The sequence below is a fragment of the Cyprinodon variegatus genome, unplaced genomic scaffold (genome assembly GCF_000732505.1).
Source record: "Cyprinodon variegatus isolate N-32 unplaced genomic scaffold, C_variegatus-1.0 Scaffold270, whole genome shotgun sequence".
NCBI classification, from domain to species: domain Eukaryota; kingdom Metazoa; phylum Chordata; class Actinopteri; order Cyprinodontiformes; family Cyprinodontidae; genus Cyprinodon; species Cyprinodon variegatus.
This window is the reverse complement of record NW_015150723.1, coordinates 444,734-458,319: the sequence shown is the minus strand read 5'-3', so window position 1 is coordinate 458,319 and position 13,586 is coordinate 444,734. Positions and strand designations below refer to the sequence as shown.

Genomic DNA, 13,586 nt, shown 5'->3' with positions numbered 1-13,586 from the left:
TTTTAATCTGTCCAGGAAAAGCAGTGTATGCAGTGCATATAGGTGCTGCTATATCATGTGGGCACAAAAGCGTTGAGTAAAAAAAAACAAATCAAGTTTTTATTTTTTTTCTATGCAACAACTTTGGGCATGTTTAAATTACAGATGTTTATACTCACCCAATGGTAGTTTGCAATTGGTTAAAAGTGTTTATTTTAGATTTCTTGTGCACATGCACATGTCTTTAAATATACTAAATAATAGAGCTTGATTGGGATAGTTGTACAGCTAGCGGTAGATGTCGAAAAATGCCCTTAACTTTAAATTCAAAACTTGACAGGTATGGAAGTATGCCATTGACGGCTAAAAAGGGCAAGTTTGGAGTCTGACTCAGAGGGACCTTTAAAAAAAGAAATCCTTCTACATAGAAAAATAAAGTCTTACTGCATCTTTAGAAGTAACATTAAATTGGCATTCATCACTTTGCTGAGTAAAGGTCACCTTGTGATAATAAAGCAATTTGTTATAGACTAAATCATGATATATGTTTGTTTTTTTTCAAGAACATGTAATATCCCCTTCCTTCAGACATTTCGAAGTGACTGATGCACCCACGAACAGAACAATTCAAAACTTTAAGAGTAAATACATAAAAAGGCCTTTGTTTAAAGAAAAGAAAAGAAAAACTTTTTATTGTCACAAATCCATGTAGTCAAGTTTCACGGTCTTTCCGTTTGTAAAAAGCACCTCAGTTCAATGCAACATGGCAAATATTAATGAGAATTCAAATCATACAGTTGATCAATATCAGCGCTGCATTCAAATGTTTCCTCCCCATTGGGGCAAAAGTCACAGCTCCTGCGGATGGCTGTCTTCCAACAGCTCTATTAAAGTCTCCTGATTAGAGAATTCCTGCAGCGAGGAGTTCATCTCGTTCAACAGTTCCTCCCCCAATAGGAAGCTCTTGACGTCGTGCACTGTCATGCTAATGCGGTGGTCCGTTATTCGGTCCTGGGCGTAGTTGTAGGTCCGAATCTTTTCCGATCTGCCTCTGGTGCCGATCTGGAAAAGGGACAGAAAGCAACGCAGCATTTGGTCATTTTTGCATTCACTTTTTCATGCAAATAATTCACATCATAAACATTCCACATGAATAGTAATTCACATTGTAAACTTTTATCTCATTAATAAATATCATATTAAATTGAAATGAATATAATCTCACTTGGACTTTGCGCTGGTTGTGACGCTTGCTGGTCTCCTCCTCCAGCTTCATGCTGTATAGCTTTGCTCTAAGAGCTTTCATGGCCTTCTCCCTGTTCTTTAGCTGCGAGCGCTCCTGTTGGCACTCTGCAACCACACCTAACAGACAGAAAGCAACATTCAAGAACCTCTGTTATGAAATGTTGCAAACCGTTATAATTTCTCCAGCAGAACATTCACACTGAACCAGGCGTTGATGTCAAAAGGCGTTTTTTCCTTTTCATTTTTGCCATATGGATGCTCAGTGTGAGGGATTGCTTTAAATGTTAAAATAGGATGTTTAATTTCTGTTTCAGCCTAAAGAGAAGAAGATTTTTCAGTTTTTCTTTTTATAGTTAGCTTTTTTATACTATCTTTCCTCCTAATGCATGCAAGCTTGCAAAACTGTCTGTTAGCCTTGAGAGGATTTATGACAACAGTGCAGTTTGTATTAATCAGTAGAATACTGCCCTGTCCTCTATATGGGGACAAATGAAGGTTATGTTAGGCTTTGTTTGATTTTTAATAATGTGTTCAACCTAATTTTACCTGTTGGAAGGTGGACTATTCTCACTGCGCTGTCTGTTGTATTGACATGTTGACCGCCAGCTCCACTCGCTCTTTTTGTCTCAATCCTCAGATCCTTTGGGTTTATTGTGAAAGAAATCTAAAAACAACAAAGCACACAGAATCAAACAGTCACTCAAAGGAAAAGACAAACAAAAACGTTCCTTAAAATCTATAATATTAATAAATAAATTAATATCCATCATTATCTTCAATTTGCATTATTTTGATATTAATTTCTAGTTTCTATTGTTATGCATTGTATTTAGAAAACAAAATGTTTAAACTAATTATTTATTTTTTTTTATCTATGGACAGCATGAATGAGCACATCAATTCATCAGTTTTTTTTCTTTTTAATCAACCTTTGGTTTCGTACCTCAGTAGGTTGGGGCAGAACAGCTACAGTCATGGTGCTGGTGTGCATCCTTCCCTGTCTTTCAGTCTTGGGAACCCTCTGAACCCGATGAACTCCAGCCTCAAACTTCATCTTTTTGTAGCTCTGAGGGCCGCTGATGCTGGCTGATGCGTGGCGTAGTCCGCCTGCTCACATTTAGGCCACAGATTAAGAACAGAGTTTTTAATGTGTTCAACTTAAAGGTACAATAAAAACTATTAAAAGGATGCTGTCACTTTTACCGTATATTCGCGACCATAAGGCACATATAACGTCTTTTTTTCCCTCAAAATGTGCAGCGCCCCCTATAGTGCGGCGCGCCCTATGTGTGTTATTAATGCGGACGTTGTTGAGACCGCCATGAGAACGTTAAAGGGGGAAGTGTGGGCGTGGATTGTGTATAAAAGAACAGGTATGTGCTTTATGCAGAACTCCTCATCTCCTCATTGAGGAGATGATGAAAGAGTGGCTGAGGCAGGTGAATGTAAGGAGACCAGGTGTTTTTTTCCACGCATCACCATCGCTGTTAATCTGTGACTTTGTGCGTGCCCATCTCACAGCCGATGTGAAATACAAGGTGAATCAAATGAACGCTGTGCTTGCTGCTATCCCGGGGGGTCTGATAAAGGAACTTCAACCGCTCGACATCGGTGTGAACCGGCCGTTCAAAGTAAGGCTGCGAGCGGCGTGGGAGTGATGGATGACAGATGGAGACCACAGTTTTACGAAAAGTGGAAGGCAGCGCCAGGCAAGTTACGCCACAGTTTGCGGATGGATTGTAGATGCTTGGACTAACGTGTCTGCTGGCACTGTTTTTCGAGCTTTCGCAAAAGCCGGCATTATTTCTGAGGAGCCGCGCTGCACGGAAAGTGACTCTGACAGCGAAGAAGGGGAAATTGGCATGTCTGATTTAGCGCAGCTGTTTAATTCAGAAACAGAGGATGATGACTTTGATGGGTTTGATTTATACTTTGTAATAAATACATGAATAAAGCACAATCATACTCAGTTTTGCTCCCACTCTATTTTTGAATACGCAGTAGAGGTATTTAAAGGTAGTAGAGGACATGTACCTGTATATAAAACCCGCGCCCTATAGTCCGGTGCGCCTTATGTCTGTGTTAAATACAGTAATGGCACACATAACTGAGAGTGCGCCTTTTAGTACGGTGCGCCTTATGGTCGTGAAAATACGGTAGTTAAAATAACTTATTAACCCTTTATAGGGCAAGTTACTGTTTTTGATCCCTTACAAATGGAGTCCCCCCCGTCTCTCAGTGAGGTCTAGGAGCACAAGATCTATATCCAGCCATTCAGCAAAGATCCTGTTACATGGCTTTAGATCTTATTTTGGCATTTGACCAATTAGATGAGCCCTTGAATGATATATTACCTACTGTAAATTAAGTTGAAAAGAAAAAGGTTAAAAAAAAAAGGTAAAAAGCTAATTGAAAAGTTAAAAAGAAAAGTTTAAAGTTAACATGCCTATTAAAAATTATATTTAGGTTTATAAACTAAAAAATGTAAGTGTCAGTATCAGCATTAATACCTCTAAGGTTATGTTGTATCAAAAAAAAATGTTTCTTTCACTCTCAGAGTGTTTTTCATGAATTTATTATAGAAACGCTTTATTTTTCTCAATATACTCGGGCAAGTTGGTGTTTCTTGTTATTACATTGACAATTTTTGCCATCAAAATATCAATATTTTTTGAATGTTAAAAAGGTAATAAGGTCTTGTACTTGATTCCAATATCACTATTGGCTTGAAATTTTGATTTTCTAAGTATTTCACTGAGTGCCCTATAAAAGATTAAGTAGCAGAGGCTACACCATAAAATCTGAAAGGTTGAGGTGAAAGTAAAATGAAAGGACAGGATTCAAGAAATAAGGGATCAAAATGTTTTACATTTCTTTCTTAGAAGTTAGCCTGAAATTAAAAAGACTACGATGACGACATAAGATCCACTGACCTAAATCACTGGACGTCCTCTCCAGTGTGTCGAAGGACCAGCCGTGGTACTGAGCGAAGCCCTCATACATCTCAAATACCTTCAGGAGGGGGCACAACAAACGGATGAACATCACATCAAAGTGGCTTTTATTTTATTTTATTTTTTTGTTTAATTGAACTTCAAAACAAGAACTTGATCAGACCTCAGCGGTAAACAGCATGGCCTCCTGACCACCAACCCCAGCTGTGACCTCCAGGACCAGGTCGCTCATGTCCGCCTCCTCCTCGGGGATTAGCAGCTCCAGGACCTGGACGGTCAACATGACGTTAACATTACAAATTAAAACAGCTTCAGATGACATAGTTGATGGTCCATTTCCTCTTGCAGCAGGTGGTTCTACCTTTTGTCTGAGATGCTGAATATCTTGTGAACAGCTTTCTCTTTCCAGCTCAGCCAGTTCTCTCAGGGCTGCGTCATCATCTATGAAGAAAGACAAGAATACTGTTGAAAACAGATAGAGGACACTGAACCCGTTCTCCATTCAACCTGGAGTCTGACATGCACCTCGGGCCATGTTTTCAGGACCCTGGGGAAGATATGTTGGAAATTAACTAAAATACAATGATATCACACCAGAAATACAAAAGGAACCATGATTTAAATTTTACTTTTTTTTATATATGATATGATTATACATTTTTAGCACATTTTTGCACCTTCTGTTTGTTTAGAAAAGCCTATGTCACAAGTAATTTCTTCACTGCCAGACCAATAAAGTTAGGTATATGCCAACCTTCAGACAATGAACATAACAAAGACACAGTTTGGAGATCGTTCAACAAAATCCTCTTTCGGTCTCACCTTTCAGGAGCATCTCAGTCTCTGTCATCTCTTTCTGCTTCTTGTCGAGCTCTTGGATGCTCTGGATGAGAGGAGCCAGCTGGGATACTTTAGTTCTCTTGGCCTTCTTCTCATCGTCGCTGCACTCATCTTCTGTTGCGCTGTAGGTGACAGCCTGTAAGCACTCCTTATATTCTTTCTCCAGCTTTTTCAGGTGCTCCTGCAGAGATCTTTTGGCGAATAGCTCATCCACTGAGAGCAGCTTCATCATCATGGCTGGTTGCCCAGTGTGAAGAAGCCTTTGGGTTCTGACATATTGATCAGGGAGCTGCTTGATCACAAAGCTGCCAGTGAAATGTGGCTTTTGAAAGTGGGTTATCCACTCACTGCCTCTCCGAAGATGGCTTACAAGTCTCCTGTGAGCCATTTTATATTTCACCTAATCTGCTAAAGCAATATAGAGACAATCACATTCTGATGCTATACTCCAGGTTTATAACATTGCACTACTTTACTTAATTAAAATCCACATTTTATTAGATTAAATAAATGCAAAAAAAGGGTGTAAAAAAAAAAAGAAGAAAAGCTGGTTAATTTATAAACTTTCTATTTTTTTTAACCGACTTTGGGTTTCAGGACCGTCATCCAAACATCTGCCAAGATTTAAATAAATAAATTCCGCATTACTGCTATGAGAAAGAGAAAAGCTAATTTGAAAATTAGTATTTAAGATTTGGTTGAACCCAGGAAACATATAGGAAGATCATTGACAGACTAAACAATAACTTTGCAGCGCTGGTAAAACAACTAAAAGCTACCGTCGGGGTGTTCCTGTCGTCGGATACATTCCTGTGGTCCTAACAACACTAACTTTAATCATTATTTTTCATAAAAAATATCTAAAAATTGCTTCTTAACATCTTCTACAATGATGCAGCTCCTTTAACACCTTGCTATGGGCGCAGACATGTTGACGCATGCGCAGAGTGAGGACTGTTTCACAATGAGCTGTTGTGTGTCTCCCTCTAGTGGCCTTTAAGGCTCACTGCAGTCATACTCAGATACTGGGTAAAAAAAATAAAATAAAATAAATAAAAACTGCTATATTTTATTTAATAATAATAATTGAACTTTATTGATCGCACATTGGAGACATTTACCTCTGTATTTAACCCATCCCCTTGGGGAGCAGTGGGCTGCCATTGTGCGGCGCCCAGGGAGCAGTGTGGGGTTAACCCTTTATAGAGCACTCAGTGAAATACTTTTAAAATCAAAATTCCAAGCCAGTAGTGTTATTGGAATCCAGGACAAGAGCTTGCTTCCTTTGTAACATAAAAAAATTGATATTTTTATTGCAAAAAATGCTGATACTTACATTTTTTAGTTTATAAGCCTAAATATAGTTGTTAACTAGTTTTTTTTTTTTTTTTTTACTTTTCAATTAACTTCTTACCTTTTTTCTTGACTTGTTAACTTTTTTCCAACTTAATTTACATTAGAACATATATCATTCAAGGGCTCATATAATTGGTCAAATGCCAAAATAAGATGTACAGCCATGTAGCAATATCTTTGCTGAATGGCTGGATATAGATCTTGTGCTTCTAGACCTCACTGAGAGAGGAGTGGGACTCCATTTGTAAGGGGTCTGCAAGTGATGATCAAAAACAGTAACCTGCCCTATAAAGAGTCTTGCTCAGGGAGCCAGTGTGGCAGTCTGTGGGAGTGGGGATCAAACTCAGAACCTCAGGATTCTAAGCTCTATGCCCAAACCACTAGTCCACCACAACGTAGCAATATTCCTTTAGGAGCTATAAGAAATACACTGGTAAGTACAGTCTAGTGTTTGGTAAAAACAGTACTTTTTTTTCTTTCTTTTTTTTTGCAGAAACAGAGCTGGTCTATGAAGGCCTCTGAGGTTGTTTGGAGAACATTAGCGACCACAGCATCACCATTGAACATGTTGCATGTTTATGCATTTAGTTAACGTTTATGCATTTAGTACATGCTTTTATCCAAAGGGACTTGCAAAGTAGACACAATTTTAGATCATCAATATAACAATAATTTCTCTAGAGGAAAAATCCATAATCAGAATAGCATCTGGGGATGAAAGTTGTTGCAGAGTTAGGTTATAACACACAAATTTGAGCATTGCATGGTCTCAAAACAGAAAAGTGTGGCAAATATTATCCTCTGACGTTTGGACTTTTACTGCCCATGCGAGGACCACATTAAACATGCGAAAATCCAAAAGTTAGGAAAGAAACTCTAGCATATAGAGGGAAACTGTTAATAGAGTGCTCTGCACATTTGTGTAGGGCACTCTATTAACAGTTTACTTTGCACTAAACTGAATTCTATGAATTGGCGTGGAAAATATGCAATTAAAGACAATTTAAACCTGTAAATTAGACTCTGAACAGGAAAGATTAGGGGATTATCATTGAATTAGCATAGAGACAATTCAGTATGCAAGGTTTCTTACAAATGCATGAACATTCATTAAAGTTATTAACTGAGCTTTTAATATGAATTCGACTACATTGCATTTATGCAAAAGTGACATCAAGACTTTAAAAAGAATTGTAAAATACAACATGACTGGAAGGGTTGCTTATCTAATCTCCAGCCCCAGCCCCATTTCCTTACTGTCTGGTTTCAGTGAAAAAGTCACTTTGCACATTCCAGACAGGGGTGTGAACCTTTTGGCAACCCCCCTTCCAGTTCCTTTTTAGTGTTTGTCTTACCCAAGCATGCAACAGTTGTTTTTCACAACAACATTTAACATGTCTGATAAAATTAGCACAGGTAGCCTTTACTGTGCTGTGTATGTCTGAGTCTGTATAGCCTCTAAATTACACATAACATAACTCCCTCAGATTATCTAAACTAAAATTTAACAAAATGCTGAGCTAAAAGTTCTGCTTTACCCTTTTTTTTCTAAAATATACCTCTATCTAAGCCAAATGTCATGATTGCCACTTCCTAGACCACCTCCTAATTATTCCCCAGACATGCTTTATTAATCCTCTTCTCCCTATAGCATCTCTTCGTGGTGCCTTTTATCACTTTCCTTACCATTGCAAACTTCTGTTTGCCATTGCACATTATAAAAACACTGTTTCCTCCTTACAAAATAATCTTCACTCCTTAAGGTCTGTCTTTCTGCCCACAAATTTACACTACATAGTACCTGATGTATATTGCATAGCTGATCCCTTCCACCCTATATGTTAAATTTGTTCCACTGCCATCGTTTAAACACATTGAATTATTTGAACAAATTATTCAATCAGTAATCCATTCTATTCTTTACCCCTATCCCACACTTTGCTATGTGCATTAAAATTAAAACATATTACTTTACATTCTAAATGGTCAATCACTTCCTGCATATTTTTCCATCAACAATTTTTTATATAGGTCATAAAAATGTTCAACTGACTCTAGCCTCAGTTCAAGTTATTCTCCCTTTCGTCACTACACATCTGTTTTCATGTTTCACTTCGGAGTAGAACCCTGTTGCACCACTTCCGCCCAACCTGAAATCTAATTGGTCCACGCTGGAACGCGGCAGCTTTCTGCTGCAACCTGATTGGTTTGCGCCTTTGCGCACGGATTTCAAATAGAAGCAGAAACGGGCGGATTTATTACTGAGATAGAGGATTTTAATTTTGTGAAGCGGCTGTCTGGCGGACAGAGAGAAACGTGGACAGAGCTTCAAGTACAGAAAAAAGGGATACTTCCTCGACGTTACTTTAGCAGAATAACTCAAGGTATGAGTGTTTTTTAAATAAACTTCAAGCTAAAAACCGACATTTTATATTGTTATCGAGGCAGTTTCGGGTTCTGTTAGCATGGCAGTGTGTAATTAGCTCCGTTGTTTTTGTCTCTTTTTTTGTTGCTTTTCTGGGTTCGTGTACTGCACACAGCATCGCAGAAAATAACCGACATTTAAAATCAAGCATCATTCTATGCTTATGTTTAGCTTGTTACATGCTACTGTGACTTAGAGCGCCAAATGCGTCCGCCTAAATGCACTTCCCCATGGGACTATTTCTTATAAGCATCATTATTAAATGCACTAACCTAATGCAAAGCTTATTTTCTGTTATTAATCCTTTGTTTTAAAGTGTGGGAAATACCAGCAGATTGCTTTACGTCATCTTTCCGCCGCCAAATCCGCATCGCGCCAAAATCATTCCTGTTTTAAACACAATGTACAGTTTGATCGTTGATATAAGATCGATGTTAAGACAAGTTACTCCAACATGTTATGTGTGCACTGGAAATGCTTTTTTTCTTTATTGTATTTAAACCTCTGAAGAAGCTATGCTATTTGATGAGCCTTGGTCATGCTACAGCATCTATGTAGGCCTGACATTTCTCCTCTTGTGTCTTTGCAGGGATCACAATAACTGCTCAGTGGGAGCAAATGTTTAATTTAACCATGAAATGTCCCATGATCAAATCTACAAAGGAGAGCACGATGGAGAAAAGCTTAGCTGCTGCAGAAGCTAAAGTGCTTTACCCTAAAGATTCCCCAAAGAAGGAGCCATCCCCCATTAAACCCCAGCATTCCCCAGCCGGAGTGACCACTGAACTATTCCCCATCAAGAGTGACACCAGTACAGTTCACAACAAGGAAAACAGCACCAACAGGGAACAGGATGGGATCTCGGATGAATTTTTTGAAGACAGTGGTTATTTATCTTTGATCAACAGTCATATTGATCACCATGTAGACGAGGAAGGTGAAGTTATAGCTGGGATACACCGGGGAAAGACTGTTTCAGCAAATAATTCCCCCACAAAATGTCAGGGATCGGCTAGACTCAGCCTTCCTGGGACCCTTTCGGTTCACACACCTGTAGATCGACATAAAAGGACAACGGGGGCTATGTCGTCCACCCCAGCAAATCAACACAGATCCAACCTGCCCATTCTACGTTTCCAGCAGGATGTTTGTGAAGAGCTCGCTAAGAGCTACAAGAAGAATAAGAGGTAATATTTTAATACAGCAGGGACATGTTATTTTAAAGAGTGATAACTGATAAAGGGATAATATTTGTAGTTTGAGTTTAATGGAAGTTGGATGTTGCAGGTATGACTGGAGTGTCATCCCAAAGATAGCAGAGGATCATCTTTTGGATCGTATAATCGGAGGACAAATTGGCCTAGAGCACATCGACATGTTTACATCTCTGCTCGTCAGGAACATGAAAATCATCCTGACAAACATCCTGGCCATGTTGGGAGACATGGACCTAATCAGGTAAAAGGAGAAACATGTAGGATTGACAATAAGATTTTTTTTAAATATCAGAATTAGGGCTAAACAACTAATCACAATTAATCGATTATTGAAATAATCGTCAACTAATTTAGTAATCGATTAATCGTTAACTGGAGTTTAGAGACTCTAAAATATGCCTTTAGCTGACAAGGAAACCCACTTAAAGCAGTAATTATACCTACGGTAAATTGTACAATTTGCATTTAAGATAAAAAGGAACCTTTGGATATCCGATTATTAATCACTGAATTGAAAGAATTATCAACAGAAAAACAGATTTTGCAAAATAATCATTAGTTGCAGCCTTAATCGGAATATTATTTTGTTTTTACTGTAGCATAATCCCATTTTTCCCCTTATAGTTGTAGGCAAGTGAGCAGGACATGGAGGAAGATCATATGTGAGGATTCGGCAGCTATGAGGAGGTGTCGACAAGCTGAGCAGGCACTCAGGGTGAGAAAATTGATGCAAACAGCCAAATATATGAAAACATGTTGGGGAATATTCTGTAACTCGCATAAGGGTTCTTGGTCATTTAAACTTTATGTTTTTAGCATCATCATAACAGAAAGGAATGTATTCTACCACAGATAAACAGATGTCAAAGGCATGAGTTTGATCCTATTGAAAATCGTAGCGCATTGTTGTGGTTTTTCATATGCAACCTGGTTTCTTCAGATTTGGCACAATTGCTGATTTAAAATCTTCCTGCATGTAAACTGGTAGTGAAAAACCAGGAACTTGGAGATCCAGAAATCCAGCTGAACGAACAGATGTTTGAAATGGGTGACATCTAGAGGGAAATGTTTTCTACAACAGTTTAAGGGATGAAGGCTTTCTTTGGAGGAAACTTATTGGGAGGCAGCGGAAACTAGGTTGGATGTTCACCTTTGCCAGAAAAGAGCTGATGTCTGGACAATCTGGATATTTGTATAACTGAACCTTGGCGTTCATTTTTAGACATTTAAACCACAAAGCTGGAGGAACCGCACCTGAAAAAAACAAACAAAACATGCAGCTTTGATTAGAGATGGGGGGGTTCTTGTGGAACGCCAACTATTTGACTTTTGATAAGGAATTATTCAGTCATGCATTAAGCTTAAGTGCCATCACTACCTGGTCAGTGCCAGAAGTATTGTCCGTACCATCAGCTCATTTGCGCATGTGCAAGCAGATATTCATCCAGTTCGCCATAAATGGTGTAATTATGCTATTTAAAGCATTTATTTCTGTCCTCAAGTCGCCAAAGAATGCTAGACAACATGTAAAAATATTTGCATTGCAGTCTCTCCATTAAACTGCTGGTCTGACATCATCAGACCTGCTCAGAGCAGTCCAGCAAACTTGATTACACTTTGTGTAACTGCATTTTAAGTTCTTTTTTTTTCTTTATATTATGCAATATAAACTATAGGATTAAAACGAGAGGCAAAAATTAAACTAGAAAAAAATAGATTTACCGTATGTATAAATACAAAGCTAAAATGGTTAGCTCCTGGAGGTAGCGTAGGCTCCCTTTTTTTAGCTGGATGGGGCCCAGACAAGTGATACAACAGCAAAGATTTAAATGCATTTATTTTTTCAGAAAATTAAATATAATATATTATCCTTTTACACAGTAAAGTTTAGTATGGTTCTTATTTTTGGGGTGAGAGAAAAAAAACTGAGTAAAATCAAGGGTGACCCAGATGCATATCAGGTTGTGTATGACCAAATGAGCTGATGGTACAGATCAGGTAGTGACAAGCACTTTACCAAGAAAGTCTAATAATTTATACTCTAAACCTACCAGATGTGTTTTTATGCTAATTAATGTAACTTATAAAATTTAGGAGTCAAGAAGCTCTCGGATGAAAACTGCAAGTGGTATGACACGAGACCTCGCTACATCCAGAGTGGTGCTGTCCTGCATGCAGACACTGGCCTCTTCCAGCACCCCAGCTTCCTCTCAGTCTCCGTCCAGACATAGCTGCAGGACGACTCGTCACACACCTACCTCTCGCTTTAGCGAATATTCACAGGTGAGTCTCTTAATCTTAGCTTTAAGATTCAATCAATTAATTTTTCCACTTTTTTAAGCTTTCGAACCGATCATTAACCAGCACTGTCTTTTACAGGTCGCCAGCAGTCTGAAGCAGCACGAGTCTCTGCGCTCTTGCAGGCGCTGCGGCTCGCCTGCAACCCATTCTGCTGAGGTTCAGAGAGCCAGGTGTACCCGTTCCAACTGTCTCTTCGAATTCTGCACTCGCTGTCAGGAGCCCTTCCACGGATCCGCTCCCTGCCGAACGGTCAAACCTCATATGAACTGCAATACCTCTAAGGTTACACCCATCATCGCGGGGGGCCCTCGCAGCAAACAGAGCGTCCGGCGTTTGTGATAAAGCTTTATTCTGGCTTTTAATCAATGACTTTTAACCAAGGCGGACATCTCTGCTGCAGGGCTCTTTCTAGGGGCTCCTGGTCAACCTTGGACAGCTTTTATGCTCTCAGCATGAGAATGGCATTGACTGTTACACGGCTCAGATAAGTACTTTAAGCAATGCTTGGACAATCAATTCGTGGCCTGTGAGCAACTGTTTTATTTGTTATTTTTTTCCAAAAGAAATACAGAATTTATAATTGTATATTTTTATCATTTTTAGAGTCAAATAAACTGTTTTTATTTTATATTTTTTGACTTTTTAGTGTAAATAAATGTTGATGGTAGTCGGTCTTGTTTAGGTTGTATGTTGCATTTGTATAATCTGTTCCTGTAAATAGAATTGTTTTCATATAATCTTTCCTGTGTGATGTGGTCTTTTTCTAATACCCTAAATCTTCAAAAAGTGACATTTTAACTCGGTCCCAGCTTGATCCGTTAAATTATGCCTATCTAAGCATGTGGACTGTTGTATTTCCTGCCTTTTTCTTAATCAGTATTTAAAACAGATGAGGCGTTTACTTTGAAGAAAAGTCAGATTTTCATTTATTTATTCCTAAAGTTATTGAAGTGCTTCAATTAAATCATAAAAACATTAATAGACATTGGCAATGTCCCTCCTTTTGGCTTTTATTTTTTTTTAGTTTGAGCTTCAAAAGACACAATTTGGAACCTTTAAAGAAAAAAGTATTGCACAAGAGGGCAGTATTGCTCACTTCAAAGCTTTTCTTATCAGTAATGTCATGATTTTCCTTTAAAAAAAAAATACAGATCAGATTCAGTTCTAATCTAAGTGATTAAATATGGATGCCAATGACAGAAATTCTATATTAAAATCTGCCATAGTACAATACATAGAATTTCAACTAAACACTTTATTTCACTTGAC

General features: G+C 38.4%; 2 protein-coding genes across 2 annotated transcripts; one reads left to right on the top strand and one right to left on the bottom strand.

Annotated features, from left to right (window-relative positions):
- Nucleotides 1–591: 591 nt before the first annotated feature.
- Nucleotides 592–5,947, bottom strand: mtrf1l (mitochondrial translational release factor 1 like). The gene is made up of 8 exons (XM_015382926.1): nucleotides 5,001–5,947; nucleotides 4,540–4,619; nucleotides 4,342–4,446; nucleotides 4,158–4,236; nucleotides 2,168–2,331; nucleotides 1,771–1,888; nucleotides 1,205–1,341; nucleotides 592–1,041 (listed from the first exon to the last, which is right to left on the bottom strand). Exons 1-8 carry the CDS (start codon nucleotides 5,404–5,406, stop codon nucleotides 829–831), a joined length of 1,302 nt encoding a protein of 433 aa, XP_015238412.1. The 5' UTR covers nucleotides 5,407–5,947; the 3' UTR covers nucleotides 592–828.
- A 2,675-nt stretch (nucleotides 5,948–8,622) lies between these two features.
- Nucleotides 8,623–13,046, top strand: fbxo5 (F-box protein 5). The gene is made up of 6 exons (XM_015382912.1): nucleotides 8,623–8,758; nucleotides 9,389–9,986; nucleotides 10,087–10,257; nucleotides 10,641–10,731; nucleotides 12,111–12,299; nucleotides 12,396–13,046. The coding sequence occupies exons 2-6, from the start codon at nucleotides 9,418–9,420 to the stop codon at nucleotides 12,654–12,656; spliced, it is 1,281 nt and encodes a 426-aa protein (XP_015238398.1). The 5' UTR covers nucleotides 8,623–8,758; nucleotides 9,389–9,417; the 3' UTR covers nucleotides 12,657–13,046.
- The last annotated feature ends 540 nt before the right edge of the window (nucleotides 13,047–13,586 follow it).

Coding starts and splice junctions, on each gene's coding strand:
- fbxo5 (XM_015382912.1), top strand. CDS start 9,418: ATGTTTAATTTAACCATGAAATGTCCCATGATCAAATCTACAAAGGAG. Junction 9,987..10,086: donor AGCTACAAGAAGAATAAGAG/GTAATATTTTAA, acceptor TGGATGTTGCAG/GTATGACTGGAGTGTCATCC. Junction 12,300..12,395: donor GCTTTAGCGAATATTCACAG/GTGAGTCTCTTA, acceptor TGTCTTTTACAG/GTCGCCAGCAGTCTGAAGCA.
- mtrf1l (XM_015382926.1), bottom strand. CDS start 5,406: ATGGCTCACAGGAGACTTGTAAGCCATCTTCGGAGAGGCAGTGAGTGG. Junction 4,620..5,000: donor GACTGAGATGCTCCTGAAAG/GTGAGACCGAAA, acceptor CTTTCTTCATAG/ATGATGACGCAGCCCTGAGA. Junction 1,889..2,167: donor TTCTGCCCCAACCTACTGAG/GTACGAAACCAA, acceptor TGTTGTTTTTAG/ATTTCTTTCACAATAAACCC.